The sequence below is a fragment of the Mycteria americana genome, chromosome 3 (assembly GCF_035582795.1).
Source record: "Mycteria americana isolate JAX WOST 10 ecotype Jacksonville Zoo and Gardens chromosome 3, USCA_MyAme_1.0, whole genome shotgun sequence".
Classification (NCBI taxonomy): Eukaryota; Metazoa; Chordata; class Aves; order Ciconiiformes; family Ciconiidae; genus Mycteria; species Mycteria americana.
Window position 1 is genome coordinate 82,242,362 of NC_134367.1, and position 14,041 is coordinate 82,256,402.

The 14,041-nt window shown below is 43.3% G+C and overlaps 1 protein-coding gene across 2 annotated transcripts in view; it reads right to left on the bottom strand.

The window, feature by feature from the left end:
- Window positions 1-3,766: 3,766 nt before the first annotated feature.
- CAPN9 (calpain 9) overlaps window positions 3,767-14,041 on the bottom strand; it is a 28,616-nt gene continuing 18,341 nt past the window's right edge. For both annotated transcript variants that reach the window (XM_075497385.1, XM_075497384.1), the window contains 8 exons: window positions 12,590-12,670; window positions 12,029-12,086; window positions 11,337-11,401; window positions 8,896-8,964; window positions 7,415-7,493; window positions 6,625-6,741; window positions 5,533-5,591; window positions 3,767-4,713 (listed from right to left, as the gene is read on the bottom strand). In XM_075497385.1, the coding sequence (XP_075353500.1) occupies window positions 4,687-4,713; window positions 5,533-5,591; window positions 6,625-6,741; window positions 7,415-7,493; window positions 8,896-8,964; window positions 11,337-11,401; window positions 12,029-12,086; window positions 12,590-12,670 (555 nt within the window). In that variant the 3' untranslated portion in view covers window positions 3,767-4,686. The remainder of the gene's footprint in view (window positions 4,714-5,532; window positions 5,592-6,624; window positions 6,742-7,414; window positions 7,494-8,895; window positions 8,965-11,336; window positions 11,402-12,028; window positions 12,087-12,589; window positions 12,671-14,041) is intronic.

Consider the following 14,041-nt stretch of genomic DNA (forward strand, 5'->3'; position numbering starts at 1 on the left):
AAATTGTCACAAAATGCTGGCAGTGCCCTCCTTACCAGGGCAGGGGCCGGGCTGTGTCCCTGGGGGAGCTGTCTGCTGGGTAAGGTGACCACACGGCACTCGGGGGGACCCCCATCCCTGTCCCTGTCCCTCCCGGCGGGCTGTCCCAAAGGTGCGAGGGAATTTGGCCCTGATGCATGGCAAGCACTGCACTGCAGGCAAGGCGTGCAGGCAGCTCGCCCCACCCCGGCTGCCTGCAGAGCAGGCGGCACCCCAGGGGCAGAGGAAACATGGACACTCTTGATCATGACACCTTGTTGGATCTGAGTGGATAAATGCTTTTTCTTCTCTGAAAGACCAGGAAAAAAAAAAGTACACTTGAAATATTCTCGTGAAGTGCCTGAAAATGAAAATATTCACCATTCCTGACTGTGTGTTTGGGGGAGATGGGGATGAACACGCCGTCTTACTTTGGTTCAGGGCATTTTAAATAAAAACAAAGGAAAAATGGCGATGAAGAGTTATGGCTATATATTCTTTGGGCCAGAAGAAGAACAGGCATGTGACTAGTGCCTGCTGCTCTCCTTGCCCTGTTTGACTCCTCTGCCTCTGTGGATAATACTCAAAGAGGTACCCAGGCTACCCAGGAGGCCAAACCCTGCTCAGTGGAGCTGACTTCCCTTGAAGGGCCATGCAAAGGGCAAGGGATGAAAATTAATTATTTTTAGGAGTGCAGTTTATAACACTCTTGCCCTTATAAGTGGCTGACGTGCAGAAGATAGTCGTTGGCAATTGCTGACAGCTTGTGTGTTTACCTCAATCAGCAAGTATTTGTAATTCATTTTTAAAATGTTGACGTTCCAGCCTTACTGGGAGCATTATAAACTGCCCTCAGCACTCTGATGTGCTTCCAAAACATATGCTGCCACAAGTCAAAAAGCACAAAGACTCAAATATTTCAGGGGTGAGGTGGGGGAGAAGTGGGGAGATGATGCAGTTGAAAGGAAAATTATTTAGATAACTCGGTATCTATTCATAAATATTTAATTTTCATGACTGGAAGCAACCACAACTGTTATAAATGGAGTGAACCGCCACATCACTTCTAGCATCTCTCCTGCCTGACGCCACAGCACCTCAATATGGAGGCTTTGCCAGCAGCAAAGGATGGCTAGACTTCGCTTGTGTTTTTCTTTCCCCTCTTCTCCACCCCTACAATGCCTCATATACCCCCTGTGTCGACACATGAGTTTGCGGGCCCCCAAAAAACCTAGTGGGGATTAAAATACGCCTGTGAAAAAAATATTATTTTCTGAGGCAAGTATTGCTGCCAGAGTCAGCATTGCTGAGCCACTCCCTGGGAGCTTTCCGAAGAAGCATGGGATACTTCTGCCCACACTTGTGCCCAAAATGTTTATTGACAGTTTCTGTCTCTGTTTGCACGGAGAAATGGCAGAATGCAATTTCACTATTTTTCAGTTTCTTTACATTTTTATGGCAGTTTTTCCTGGTAGCTTTCACTAACTACGTCCCTTCTGGCCTCAGCAACAGGGTGGGCAGGAAACCTTCTTCAACACAGGAAAACGCCGTTGCCAGATCTACCCTCAGGGTGGTTAGGGTGGTGGACGTGGCTGAGCTTGGGACAAACTCCAAATGAATCCCCTCTCAAAAGGCTTATGCCTTGAGTTGATGTTGTTCCTTTAAACTCAGAAACATGCCGTGTCTCTGAGCACTGCCCAACATCCTGGGGAGCTGAGGCTGCTGAGAGGGCATGGGGGAGCAGGAGAGACACCAGCACCAGGGCAGCAGCCAGCCCCCTGCTAACATCTGGCCTGAGGCTTCAGCAGCAGGTTTTAGAGAGAGATTTTTGGTTCTGTGAGGGAGTGGGAGAGCATGCTCAGATTGCAACCCTGTAGCTAAGTGATTTTTTGTTTTTTTTCCAGTAGTATAATTATGAAAAATGCCTCTCATGTTCCCCATTAATGTTGCTATTAGCAGACAGGCAGAGCTCCAAGCATGAGCCAGTTCTTGCTAACAAGGTCTGTGTGTACCACATTAGGGAATGTACCACTCACACAGCTTTCAGAGCATGGTAAGTGATTTGCCATAGCTCCTGCAATGGTACAGAGCCAAACATATCTACATCTCATGTCAGAGAAGGCAGCAAGGTCTAGCTTTACATTCAAGATCCTTGATTAAAAGAAAAGAAGACCAGCAAGCCTAAACCCCTGCTTCTGGGCACTGAGTTGCCCTCCTGCTCAAACACCAGGCGGGTGCAGGGCTGAGAAGGACTATCGTATTCGGATGGGGCTGTGGTCAAATGTTTCTGACTCATCCACTCCGTCACTCACACAAGCAGTATAATGGCAGAACAAAAAACCTCCTTACCAGGGATTATATAATGCTACATCTTCACATGCACTTAGTTCTTAAGGGTACTTTTCCCTTTTTAAGGTGGGCCTTACTCCAATGCAGAAAGAAAATGGTCTAGCACATAGGACAAGGGGGAGCAGTTGCTGTTCTTCACCTTGATTTTAGCAAGGCTTTCAGCACAGGCACCCATAATATCCTTATAGCCAAAGTGGTGAGATAGGGACTGTGCTGCAACAGACTCTGGGTGGCCATCGGCCAGCCCGGTTGTACGTACAGGTTTTCTTGTGCTTAACTCCCCTTACATGCATCTCTGCTGTGGCTATGGGTGTTGTCTAAACCCCAAGGTAGGACAGGGACTTGGCTTTCTGCAGTGAGCTGGCCGGCCAGGAAAGAGGCTTGATTTGTAAAGGACTCAGATGTTAGCTCTCAAATCCCTTGTGATACAGTCAGCAGGCAACTGCTCCGAGTGGGCAGAAAACACCTCAGGGTGTTTTTTTTCTTAAATGCATGAATTTTCTTTTAAAAGCAGAGGAGATTTTTACCTGTGTCCCATTGCTCCCACCTCAATAGTTATCACTTTCTTATATCAGTCCTGATTCCACCAAGGCATTCCCAGCTCTGTGTAGAGGAACAAAGCTACACTGGTGATGCCAGGCATTGAGACATCTCTTTTCTTCTGCATAGCTTGTGAGCGATGCTATATTACAGGTTTGTATCCACATCTAAGCTCGCACAATGAACCAATTAAGGATCTGTGATTTTTTTGTTTCAAGTATGTGGGCGAGTGTTTATAGGACAGTCTAGATTTTAATCCAAACTTTCACAAATTTAGACAGCTGCCTCCAGTGCTGTCAAAAGGGCATACAATCAGCACATCTGAAAATCGATATACCTCATGGGGCTGACTACCTCGGTTAATCAAATACTGCAACCATTAGCTTTTGCTCAGCTTCCAGCTAGCTCCAAAGCATTTTCTGCATAGTTACAAGATTATAATTGTTAGAAAAAAAGAAAGTGGGTATTTTAAACATCATGATCCCTATGTGTTTTTGTTGTTTGAACTTCACCTTTACTGCAGCTTGATTTTCCTTCCAGAAGTGCTTATTAGGTCTAAATCTAGAGAAATCAAAACCCTGGCTGTCTCAATGATCCTGGACAGTAGGGAATGCACGGCTATTCTAGGGCCATCTGTTTCACTGCAAGAAAGGTTTTAGAAAACAAATCCAGACAGTTGATTAATTAAAAAATAGACATAAGTTATGAAGATAATCATGGAAACAAATCCTATGAATGCCTCTTAAGTCCCTGGCTGCTATTACTGTTATTTTTTAACTCAGCACTGGCTACCCACGTCACATGAATAATACTATGTAAATCACAGATGCAAAATAGCAATAGCTGCAGAGATCAGGGCCTTACCAATGGGTAGATTTAATTAATCTAAAATTATTATAGTTGCTCTTCTAGAGCATGGTTGGTGTGGGACACAATCTTGGACTGCCTGGAGGAAAACAGCCCCACACAACAGCTCACTGTCTCAGGGGCCACATGTTTCTCTGAAGATGAAGGCAAGCTGTGTGCAACTCTGCAGAGATTGGCTTGTGGGACATGCTTTGGCCACAGAACAAAGTGTGTAGCAGAGGAACTTTATGAGTAGCAGAGGAAGGACTAAGGGAAGGTGAGATGCAACAATTTTTCCCTAAATTAAATCTGATGAATGTCAAACCGTAGCTTAAGAATCCTTCTAAGGAAGCCTGGACCAGGGACCTCTGTCACAAACATTCAAGTATGTATTTTCATCCATACATTCCCTAGTCTTCCTTTGTTCACAGTCCACCAGACTGCAATTCATGTGGCTACAACAGGGGACTTGTTATGTAGCCACACAGCATGCCTGGAAATAAATTCCGAACTGAAAAAAGTTTTATGCAACCTTATATTTTCAAAAGCACCTTACAGTAATCTGTAGCGAGGCAGCAATAAAGACTTTTAATCACCGTAGTCTGTGCTGAAACTAAATAAAATCCTATTTCATAAAAACCTGTGGTCACTCAGGGACATCAGTTTCAGTCTGCTTGGGAGGCATGTGTGCCCCATCCAAATGCCTTTCACAGTAACAAATCCAGTAGCAGGCTTTACCAAAATTAAAAACAAAATGTGACCTGACTGTTAAACTCATCAACAGGGCTGGAGACCAGAAAGGGTGGGCAGCATGCGTGTTCCTCCACACGAAATCTCCTGGTAAAGTTTGCATGCGAAGGGGACCTCAGGTGTCGGGGCAGAAGTCTCGGCAGCAATGTCGCAAGAAACTCCCAGCATCCAAGTCAGACTTCTTCAGATGTTCATTGCCAGGTTGATAAACTAATATTGGAAGAAAGACCAACTTTACAATAAATTATTTCAGGCTCTTCTCCCTCCCCCTCCCTTTCCCCAAATGAAAGAGAGATGTTCAAAAGCACTGCCTTGCTCTGAATTGGCCCCCACACAGGGAAGAGGACCTTTGCTTACGAGGCTTTTATGTCCTGTCACTAAGGAGAGACCTCAGCCAGCATTTACTTCTGTGTTTGGAGGGAAGGAGGCAGAGCTCTCCAAGCACTAGATGCTGGTAATGGCAGTGATTTTGTTTGCATCCCAGCAGTCCACACAGGCTCCCACATTTGCTGTGTCAGGGAATTCATTGTGCCTTGCCCCAGGAAGCTTTGGGTTAGTGTAAAATGAGAGACAACCCACATACGCAACAGGGAGACAAAGAGAGCACAAGAAAATAAGAAGCCTCTGCTAAGCAGTGTGAGAAGCAGATGATGGACATGCACAGGAGAGGCTGATCTGAACTCCTGGGGGATTCGGGGAGAGTGAAAGACCCCATCCCCATCTGCTGCTTCCCCTTTTCCACATTGAGAGCTGGCACCCGAGGAAGGAAAAAGCAGAGAATCTAGAAAGAGGGATGGGAAGCTGTCAATATGCCACAGGGCAAGGAAGGAAATAGCATGGAGGAGATGTAATCATTGCATGTGCTGTAATGTTTTCAGCCCTGCTGAAACCTGTGGCAGATGCCCCTGCACTCTCATGGATGTAGATGTCAGCTGAAGTGTCATGCAGAAATACTCCAGTTCTTACAAGAGGACAAAGCTCTAGAGAAGCCCCACCATTTTGTCAGTGTTTATGAAGCTGTGCTCATACCTCGCCTATATTCAGGTTAATGAACTCCTTGTTTTTCACACTCAGTGCCTGGAATACTCCTGAAATGAAAAACAGGACACCGGTGCTATAAATACACCTCATTCATATTCATATAAGAGCTCCCTATCCTGCAACGATGGGTGGCTGTGCCAAGGAGAGGGAGGGCCTGGCACAAAGGCAGATCACTTAGGATTGCTTGGTGGTGGTAGCTGCTTTGACAAAACAAACTCCTTGCAAGAGGAAATGTCTTGCTGACTTAAGGTCTTTGTGCAAGTCTCACTTCAGGACTTGACTGGAAGAGGGTGTCCTGGATGTGCTAAACAGTCAGATATGGATGACACTCTGAAATGAAGCCAAGCAATTTTCATGTCTTTATATATCTTATTTAACTTTTCTATTTCAGTAGTTTAATACTTCTATTGCCACAGATGGAACCAGAAAGTAAATAGAAGAACAAAACAAAACAAAAAATCAGTCAAGAAAGTTGATTTTGCTCCTCATAGAGTGAGTTGTGTTTGATTTGAATTTGGAGACACACTAATGATCACTTCAGCATTTTTCCAGCCATTTTACCTATCTCTACTACTGCTGCTCTGGAATGAGAGTGACCCTGCACACAACTGAACTGAGACCTAGGGTGCCTTGATGAACAGGGAACCATAACTTCAGTCAAAAGTGGACAAGTTATGTAAAAGGTACAGGAGATATGCCCAAGTGTATGCCAATTATCTCTTTGCATGAGGCACAAGCAATATTTGAACATTGAAATTCTGTGATCCCAAATTAAGCTCATGGGTGAGCCACAGGAAAGGCTATAACACGGACTTTGCCAGCATTCTTCACATGCCTTCTACGTTGCTGCAGAGTTTATGAAGCAGGCTCTATTCACATGGGGAAATTTTCCATTAGCAGCAGAACATTTTTCACTTTACAGGAGAAAAGCCATCCTGAAAGCAAATGCTAAACACAGCTCCTTTCTGTTAGCCATGTACACACTTCATCTCAGACATTGTGCAATATGCTCAACAACAGCTGAAAGTGGAACATTTTTTTTTCAAAGAGGAAGAAATTCCAGAGGAAGAAGATACTCACGACTTGCATTCTCTAAGCGAATTAAGCAGTTCAGAAAATCATCAAATTCAATCTGGAACTGTTCATCAGAGTATCGGAGGACAATCAGTTGCAGCAGGTAGTTGTTGAGTTGGTATCCTTCAAAAAGACACATGCACAGAGGAAAAGTGAGAAACCTCGTAGGCCAGGGAGGAATCTGCAGATCTCTACTAACTAATCTTGAAAACCAGTTAATGGGAGAATACTCTGTGGCACACATCCATCCAGAACGTGATCTGACCACAAAGTTCTTTAAGCTTGTGATGAATAACAAACACTGAAGAAATTTTGCAGTCACTAGTTTCTAGTCCATGCACTTTTTGATGTATGAGGGACCATTCTGTCTCCTTGAAATTTGGAGGAATTTCTGCAAAACTAGGTGCTTTAATAAAAATAATTTGTGATGAAATACAAATGCATTGACTGCTCTTCATAACAAACAGCTTACTCGCTGTTCCTCCAACCCTTGAGTGGAGATGGACTCTGAAGTGGTTTGTTTCAGGGTCTAACCCTGTACGTGTGCAACCCTGTTGAGTTTAACAGAGCTCAATAAAAATGTAAAGATTGCTCTGAGTGACTGCCCTGCAGGGTTGGGGATACCTGGGGCAAAATTAGTCTACTCAATGTCCTCTCTAGGTGCCCAGGTCCTCTCTGGGGTTTAGGCCTCCTCTCTGTTCAGGGGTACCCGGCCTGCGTAATTGGTTGCAGCCCTCTTCACCCACAGCCGATCTGCCCGACAGGTTTCCCAGATAAAATGCAGTGCTTGTCTTACCTGCAGCTTTAAGAGCACTGCGAAGCTCATAGGAGGACATGGAGCCAGATTTATCAAAGTCAAATTGAAGAAAGATATTCTGTTATGAAAGCATACAGAAAGTTCAGTATTTGCATACGAAAGGGAGCACAGACATGGCATAGAAAGGCAAGGTGTTTATCTCTAACTGCGTAGCATAAGCATTTAAGAAAGCTGACATGACTTTGGTCTAGATCCAGTCTGATTTTGTAACTGAGGACCAAATCTGTGTCCCAATTCTCTTTGTCATATGAATAGGTTGTTGTGAAACTTAAACAAGTACTGCCAAACCCAAACATTCAAAAATAATGAGTTGCTCCTCATAAAAAATTCCATGATTTTTTTAAAAGTTATTTTATCTGGGAAGGACGTATTGTTATTCATCTTTTAAGTCATAACTGACACAGTCTCATAATCTCTTTTTATGTTTTTTCTGTAATTCTGATGGCTAGAGACAAATTGTTTAACATGAAGTTAAGATTGTCACTTATTCATTTGCTTCTAGGTATAAAAGACCTAAACAGCCACATTCATGGTACAACCAAGAGAACCGGTACAAATGGTTTGAATTTTGACCTAAATATTAAATAATTATTAAGCTGGAGTTAAATTCCAACCTTTTAATGAGACGACAAACACGACTCTCCCTTGGAATATGAGTTATTTAGAGCTGCGGTCACATTCAGCTTAAAATTTTCCAGCAAATATACGTGCAAATCTTCCTACAGGATACAAAGATTTCTCAAGCCCCTTGTTAAAAAACAATGCGTCCTTTGTTAAAAGAGATGTTGCATTAGTACCCAGAAAAAGTGTTTGCCATTTCTGACAGGCTAGACAAGAAGCAGAGAACTGCATGTTTTGAATGCTTGGGTGAAGCATGAATTCAGAAGAAACTATTAATGACCATGAGGAAACAATTATGATGTCTTTATTTGAATATTCAGTCTGTGGCCTCATTCTGCAAGCCTGCTTATTCTTACTGCCATATACAGTGGCAGGGAAATGTATTTAAAATTAGAATCAACACTTTCCCAGACTTCAGTACAGTTGACTCCTGAGAGATCAATAATGGAAATGCAGTGACTTAGGAAATGATTGTTTCCTACTAGTCATGAATCATCACTTTCTTCTTCTGTACAACAGCAGTAATGGAAACTCCTTAAGTTTCATTTTGATTGGCTTGCTTATTAGTGCCCATTGCATTCCTTATCCCAAACATAGTTGATTTGCTTACAAAAATCTCTGTTATTTCCAGAAAACCATTATGGTTTAGCATCATGGAAAGCTAAGAATGTCTTTGACTATCCAAAACAATCCCCCATACTTTTAAAACATTTGTTTTGAGTTAAAATTCGTGGCTTGTAAACAGTCCTGTCTCCATTTTTGTCTGCACATACATAACAAACTATGCAGGAAACAGCTAATGAAATGGAGAAACAAATACAATGAATAATGTCACCTACTATCCATTTCTTCATTGTTTCCCAGAAAACTTTGAACTCACTAAATTCCAGTTTCCCATTGCCACTGGTCTGGTAATCTGAATTAAGGAAAAGGATTTGTTACATGAAGGTCCAAATTCTGTCTGAATTTATCAGTGCTGTTTCTTTAAGCAGAAAATGTTAAGTTGTCTGGAAAGCCTATGGTGCTGCTGAAACCGATATTGGGATTTCTCATGAGGTGCAGCTCGAGCAGTTACAGTCATGGCTGTGGCTGTGATACTTGGGGAACATTATGTGATACAAAACCACAGCTGAGCAATGCAGGCTCCACAGGAGAAAGAGACAGATTGTTCTAAGGCAAGAACAGCTTTGGATGTAAATGGGATATAAATGATTCAGAGAATTAAATTACCTGATTAAAACAAATTGCTACTGTACTCGAAGGAGTTAGTCAACCAGTGTGCTATTCAGTATTTTTATCTAGAGACCAGGCTCTGTTGCAATGGCTCAACCAGAAATTAATGGGAGTTGTGGGGTGAGGCTGGCAAAATCTGGTCCTTATGGTCTGAAAAAAATGTCTATATAGCAGTTCTGAGAGGCAGTGATTAGATCTGCCTGGCCTTCCCTCTGCCTTAAGTGTGAGGGTCTTAATACTTATTTTCCTGAGTTACTGATGTCGTGCAAGCACAGCTCACTTGCAGGGTGGGGCACTTGCTCTGAGATGCTAAATAAGGAATGGGCCCATTCCACTTCCCCTTTCCATCTTACTTGCCAGGACAAAGCCCTTGCTTAGATGCCCTAGCTCAGCAAGCATTCACAAAGGTGAAAACGTGCCAAGTGGGGTCTAGCTAATACCTGCCGTTATTTAAGCACCTACACTAGTGACATTGAGGGCACCCACAGATCCCAAGGATGTTATCATTCCTGCAAAAAGTCTGTCTTTCTACCCAGCCAGGTTCTTCCTGGGGTCATGTAGAACTTTGCCCCCATTCTGTGCCACTGCATGGTGACTGTAGCCAGGGAATTTGGTGACATGTGACGGAGAGGGCTCTGCCAGCATTGACTTGGGTTTGCATTCATGTTGTTTTGCTCCTCCATTGTGCTCCATATACCATGTCCAGAGTGGGATGGCTGTGTCTGCATTCCTTGTGCTTCCAAAGCAGAGGAAGAGATGTTTCCCCTTTTATTCAAAACTCTGCAGAGATTTGCTTGGAAGCATTGCAAATCATGGAAACTATTTAGTTATATCCTAAATAGTAAACCTAGGACTGCTGCCGTGCTCCTGGGTCAAGTGCAGACCCTGGCTCTGTCCCAATACCATGTAAGGATGAGATGTGAACATGGACCAGCTCCCTACTGAAGCTTGGTTTTTAAGGGAAGAAATTCAGGACTGGTCCCCTGTTTCTCATTGCATATGCATGGTGACCGATCTGCACTGAATTTTAACATTATGGACATAGCTTTAACAGGATAAAGTTTTGTCTGTTTTGGTTTTCTGTTAGAAATTTTTGAGAGGGTGTTACCTCTGTCATGGACTGGAGCAACAAAAGCAAAAGATACGAATTTAGCTGAACAAGCAAGATATCAACCAAATGTAGATACTTGCCTTGTTAGGAGTGTATCTGTTTTGTCTCACATGTAACAAAATTGTCTATCAGGAAATCATACTGCAAAAAACAGCTCTACCTGAGGAGAAGCCATGCTGAACAAACTCAACAGGCACCAGAACATTGCAAAGGACGAATCTGGTCAGGAAGTACCAGGGCTGTGATTCATCTCACCTAATGTCTGAGCAGTCATTTAGCATCCCTCACAGTTAGGTGCATCCAGAACAAGCATAATTACACCAACCTTTTCACTATCTACAAAGGAAGTCTAGATAGCTACCTTAGATGCAGACACCTACACCACAAATGCTTAAATTTGGACAGACAACTCTCGCCCACATGTCTGCTTCTTGGAGTTCCAGGATCTAGCTGAAAGACCAGATTTTCCAGCTTTTAGTCTGGTTGTCAAAAAAAACACAGCTTTGATATCAGTAATTTTCAATACTCTGCTGATCCTTAATTTCTGACCCATAACTTGCATGCACAACTCTGGTGAATTTAACCCTCCAGACAACAGACTTTTCTTGAGTTATCTCTTCTAGGCCTTTTTCAAATAAGCCACAGCTTGAAAAAATGCACTGTTCTATACAGAAGTAATTTAAGATTTACTTTTAAAAGTGCTCAGAATTAAAGCATCTGCCTCTAAGTCTGCAGTAGAAAATGGTCTGTCTTGAAGCTCCTAACCCTAAATTTCTAAAATAAAAATCAGGATACAACTTTCACGTAACTTTTTTCTTTGGGTAGTGTTCTGCCATGACACTACCACATCCGTCTCTGATATCCATGACAGGTAATGCTGTGGACAATTATATTCAGTATTCATTTAGCTTCATAAGCACTTATTCAAAAGGATACATCCATAAGAGAAATGATATTTCGGCATGAAATAAGACTTAAGTTCTTGAATTTGATATTCTTTGCTGTAAAAGGACAATAATAAGAAAGAAGTCATTGGGCAAATCTGCCTTTTATAAACTGAAAGTAGAAAATAGGATTTCATAAGCAGAGACAGCTGGTTCTTAGTCCTCATTGTGGGAGGACCTGTGCACTGGAAGATGAAGACAGCCCTCACTATACAGAAGTCACAGTCCAGACAGAAGAGGTATTTACTGAAGACATGACAGGAAATACTGCCCTTGTTTTGTTAATCAGGAGATGAGGATCAGAGAGTGACAGGTTTCCCATTGTACAAAGGGCCTGTAGCAGGGTCATGAACTATGTCCAGGTCTTACAAGTCCCAGCCCAGTGCCTGTCTCTCCACAGCAGAGCAGTAGTGAAATGGAGAGCTGGCCTCACTGAGCTGACATGGATCATGCTGGAGGCAGGGCAAGCTCGTGGTTAGATCATGGACCAGATGTTTTCCTGGCTCTGCCCCGGCTGGCTGGAGGACACTAGGCAGGAGTCATAACATAGCCTTTCTTTTTCTATCTGTAAGTGAATTTAATGGCAGCTTTTATAAAGTTCTTTACCGCCCTTAACTTACTTTATCAGCACTTACTTTTTTTTTTATCAGCTATAATTTTTTTAATAAGGTTATCAGCACTTACTTTTTTTTAATACAGCATTCAGAACATATTCAAGTTCTTCTGCAGCTATCTCCATGTCCTAAAGTAAAAAAAAAAGTGCAACATCTGTTACTGGGATGTTTCTGTAATCAGACATACCAAAAACCTCAGAAAACACAAACATCTATCACCCATCTGTACCTTATTGCAACTCAAGAAAGAGAACCCTACAAAACCCAGAAAAGGCTAAAAACTAAAGGGCTGGCAAAATACAGGAGTGCTGCTGTGCATAAGACTGTCTGAAGGAGATCTCAAGTGGGAACCATAGATTCAAAGCAAAATAAACCACAGCTGGACACTGAACCAGGTAGGCTCCTTCAGAGCTTGACTTCTAGCTTTGGTCCTCCTGCTTGCTCACCAGGAACTGCACCCTTCTCCATCTAGACATAAGGCATGGTGACATCTGGTGCCCAAACAACACACTACAACTAAGCATACTCCTCCCAAAATATGTCATCTTTTTTTCACCTGGCCCTGGGTGGGGGCAGAAGTGTCTCCTCTCTTTCTACATCTTGCTATGACCCACACGTGTTTTGGACTCACCTTTCCTGAAATTTGCTCAAAGAGTGCCCGGAACTGCTTTTCTTCTTCCGTTTCTTGTGGGCTTGGGGTTGGGTTTGGAGGCTGCAACATCAACCACACAAGTCATTATAAGAATTGTAAAACATGATATTTCTCCTGCACATAGCCCCTCTGTGCATCAGGGGACCATAGCACATCTTAAAATAAGGGTACACATGATCATGAACATTGCTAGACCTGAGGCCTCCCAACCATCTAGCTGCCTGAGCGGAGTCTCACCCCCTCATTCCTCTCGCCTGGGCAATTGCATAGTGTGCCATTGCCTTGGCTATATCAAAACCAAGAGCAACCACCCTGGAAAACACCTCTCCTCTTATCCCACCCCTGCACCACTCTGCTTCCCTGGTCCTTGAACAACCACAGCTCTACTGAGAGCTTTCCAGCAGCATCATCCAGAGACCTCTCGCCCTTCTTGAGAGCACCAGCCAGAGGCTGCACTTCTGCACATTACCCAGCACCATCCTGAGCCTGGAAGCACTTTCAGCTGTCTGCCAGCTGAGTGCCTCAGTGCAGTCGCAGGGGTGGAGAGTCCAGGCTTCAGTCTACACTGATGAGCAGAGATGCAATAGTGTAGAGCCACTGCTATAGCTGGGGTGACCATGTGAACAGAGAGGAGTTCTTGGGCCAAAAAATGGGGAAAGAGAAGGCAACAGCACAGCACAGGAAGCAAAGAACCGGGCTTTGTTTTCTCTCACCAGAGTGGCCCTGGTGACACTGCTTGGCCACTTATGCTTTTTTTGACCGTATGTATGTTCCTCACTTCATTCTGCTCAAGTTTGGATGCAGTCCCTTAATGATACTGGGACAGGTTAACAGATTAACTTTGCTACTGAACATGGCCCTGAGATCCCAGAAATGGAGACACACTTGTCAGCTGGTCCCTGGAGGCCAGTTTTACTAAAGAGGGACACATGAGATCTTGGCTTAGCTTGTTTCCATGGGAAGACACACCACAATTAACGGCTTATTTGCAGTGATACACTTAAATAGGAGCTGACTCAGACTCAGCTGCAATTAGTGCTCAGCAGGCAGACCAGGCCATTCAGAAACAAAAAAAAAATTTAATAATTTCAGTAGGCACATGCATGTATCAAGCGTTCCCTCCCAAGCCCTGCGGATATTGATAAGTAAAATAAAGGTACTTGTATGCAAAATGAATGTAGGTCTGTGGACATTCTCTTCCCTCTTATTTTTTCATAGTAAATAAAATTTTAAAAGATGTGAATGGCCATGTGCCTCTCCGGTGCTAACAGGTGTGCTTTCAGTGCACCCATGGTGGCTGATACCCGCCTCTGGTGCTGGCTGACACCAACTGCCTTGAAGCAGATGCAGAAGTGTAACAATTATGATTTTGATTGTTACAGCTCTTTTACCATATTCAGCAAAACTGACTGTTTCAGTCACATACACAAA